General features: G+C 52.5%; 1 protein-coding gene across 1 annotated transcript in view; it reads right to left on the bottom strand.

Annotated features, from left to right (window-relative positions):
* LOC109393614 (myosin-6-like) overlaps positions 1 to 1,480 on the bottom strand; it is a 33,638-nt gene that overhangs the window by 23,393 nt on the left and 8,765 nt on the right. Inside the window, exons 14-17 of the mRNA XM_019663023.1 lie at positions 1,311 to 1,479; positions 564 to 634; positions 192 to 279; positions 3 to 103 (exon numbers count right to left, since the gene is read on the bottom strand). Of these exons, the coding sequence (XP_019518568.1) occupies positions 3 to 103; positions 192 to 279; positions 564 to 634; positions 1,311 to 1,479 (429 nt within the window). The remainder of the gene's footprint in view (positions 1 to 2; positions 104 to 191; positions 280 to 563; positions 635 to 1,310; position 1,480) is intronic.

Here is a 1,480-nt window from a genome sequence, read left to right as displayed (position 1 = left end):
CCATAGAGGATACGGTTTGGGAAGCCCTTCCTGCAGATGCGGATGCCCTCTAGCACGCCGTTGCAGCGCAGCTGGTGCATGACCAGGGGGTTGTCCATCACCCCTGTGGCAGGAGGGAGGGGAGAGGGGTCAGCCTTGGGGCAAGTGATGCCAAGTGCCCTCCCCAAACTAGACCCTTCCTCATTGCTCACCCGGAGCCTTCCGTTCATTGGGGATGATGCAGCGCACAAAGTGAGGGTGGGTGGTCTTCAGGTTAGTCATCAGCTTGTTCAGATTCTCCTAAGGGTGGATGAAGAGGGGGAGTCAGGAGCCACAGGGACCATCCTCTTGGTCCCGAGCCCTGGGCCCCAGACAGTCTTTCACCAGAACCCTCAAAGGGACAGGGAGTTGACACACAATTTATGACATGAACTCAGGCTGTGTAGAATTTACACACCCAAAATGCCAACATAGCTCTAGATTCTTTCCTCCCCAAACTCAGAGCATCAGGTTAGAGTGTAGCCCAAAGGCTGTGGGCTGGGCCTGCCCACCACAGGTCTCCTGGCATCTCTGACCATTCTTACCCGGTGGAGAGCTGACACTGTTTGAAAAGATGAGCCCTTTTTCTTGCCTCCTTTGCCTTTACCGCTATCCCCTAATAACAAGAGAAGGAATAATGAACAAGAGGTTTAAACAGAGGAGCCCTTGGGCAGGGGCAGGGCTCTGTGTCACTAGCTGCAGTGACTTCTTATTCTCCTAGTCTCAGTTTTTCCACCAGGAGGATAGTAACCACCTCTAAAGGTGTGAAGTAATTTAGATAAGATCAGCATGTAAGCAGGTCACCAGTGCTTGCCGCATAGCAGGTGCTGAAATAGTATCAGTGCTCTTTTCAAACCCTCTTCTAACCGCCCCCCTTCATGCTTACATCTTTCCACTTTCTACTTTCCTTCTTGTATTTCATCCACCTCATTTCAGCTCACACCCTCCTCTTCCTTTTCTGACCTGGAGGCTTCTTTGCTCAGGGATCTTCTCAATGTTTACCGAGATCTATGCTGGGCCTGGTGCAATGCTGCGTGTGCTAACCTCACTGACTTCCAGGTGCTCAAAGTCTTGAGGTGGCACGTGATGTGTACACGAATATCCATAACACCAAGTGAACATGGCACTTTTACAGAAAGGGTACAGATGGACTGCTGCAGGATCTCCTGACCCCCATCCTATGGCACACGGGTTCCCTTCTGCCTCTAGAGTCATGTGCTTTGAAGCAGCAGAACCCTGGCCCCTTGTAGCCCCAGAAGTGCTCTGGCCCATTTCAGGGGCTGCCCTCTTACCGGCATCAGCGGAAGCATATGAGGAGAAGAGTGTGGCCATGAGCTTGAGGGAGGACTTCTGGTACAAGCCCACCACCGTCTCATTCAGTGGGTCTTTGTTCTTCTCCAGCCATCCCAGGATGTTGTAGTCCACGGTGCCGGCATAGTGGACCAGGGAGAAGTGGGCTTCC

Source organism: Hipposideros armiger, unplaced genomic scaffold (genome assembly GCF_001890085.2).
Source record: "Hipposideros armiger isolate ML-2016 unplaced genomic scaffold, ASM189008v1 scaffold_385, whole genome shotgun sequence".
In the NCBI taxonomy this organism is placed as follows: Eukaryota; Metazoa; Chordata; class Mammalia; order Chiroptera; family Hipposideridae; genus Hipposideros; species Hipposideros armiger.
This window is presented reverse-complemented; position numbering and strand designations above follow the sequence as displayed.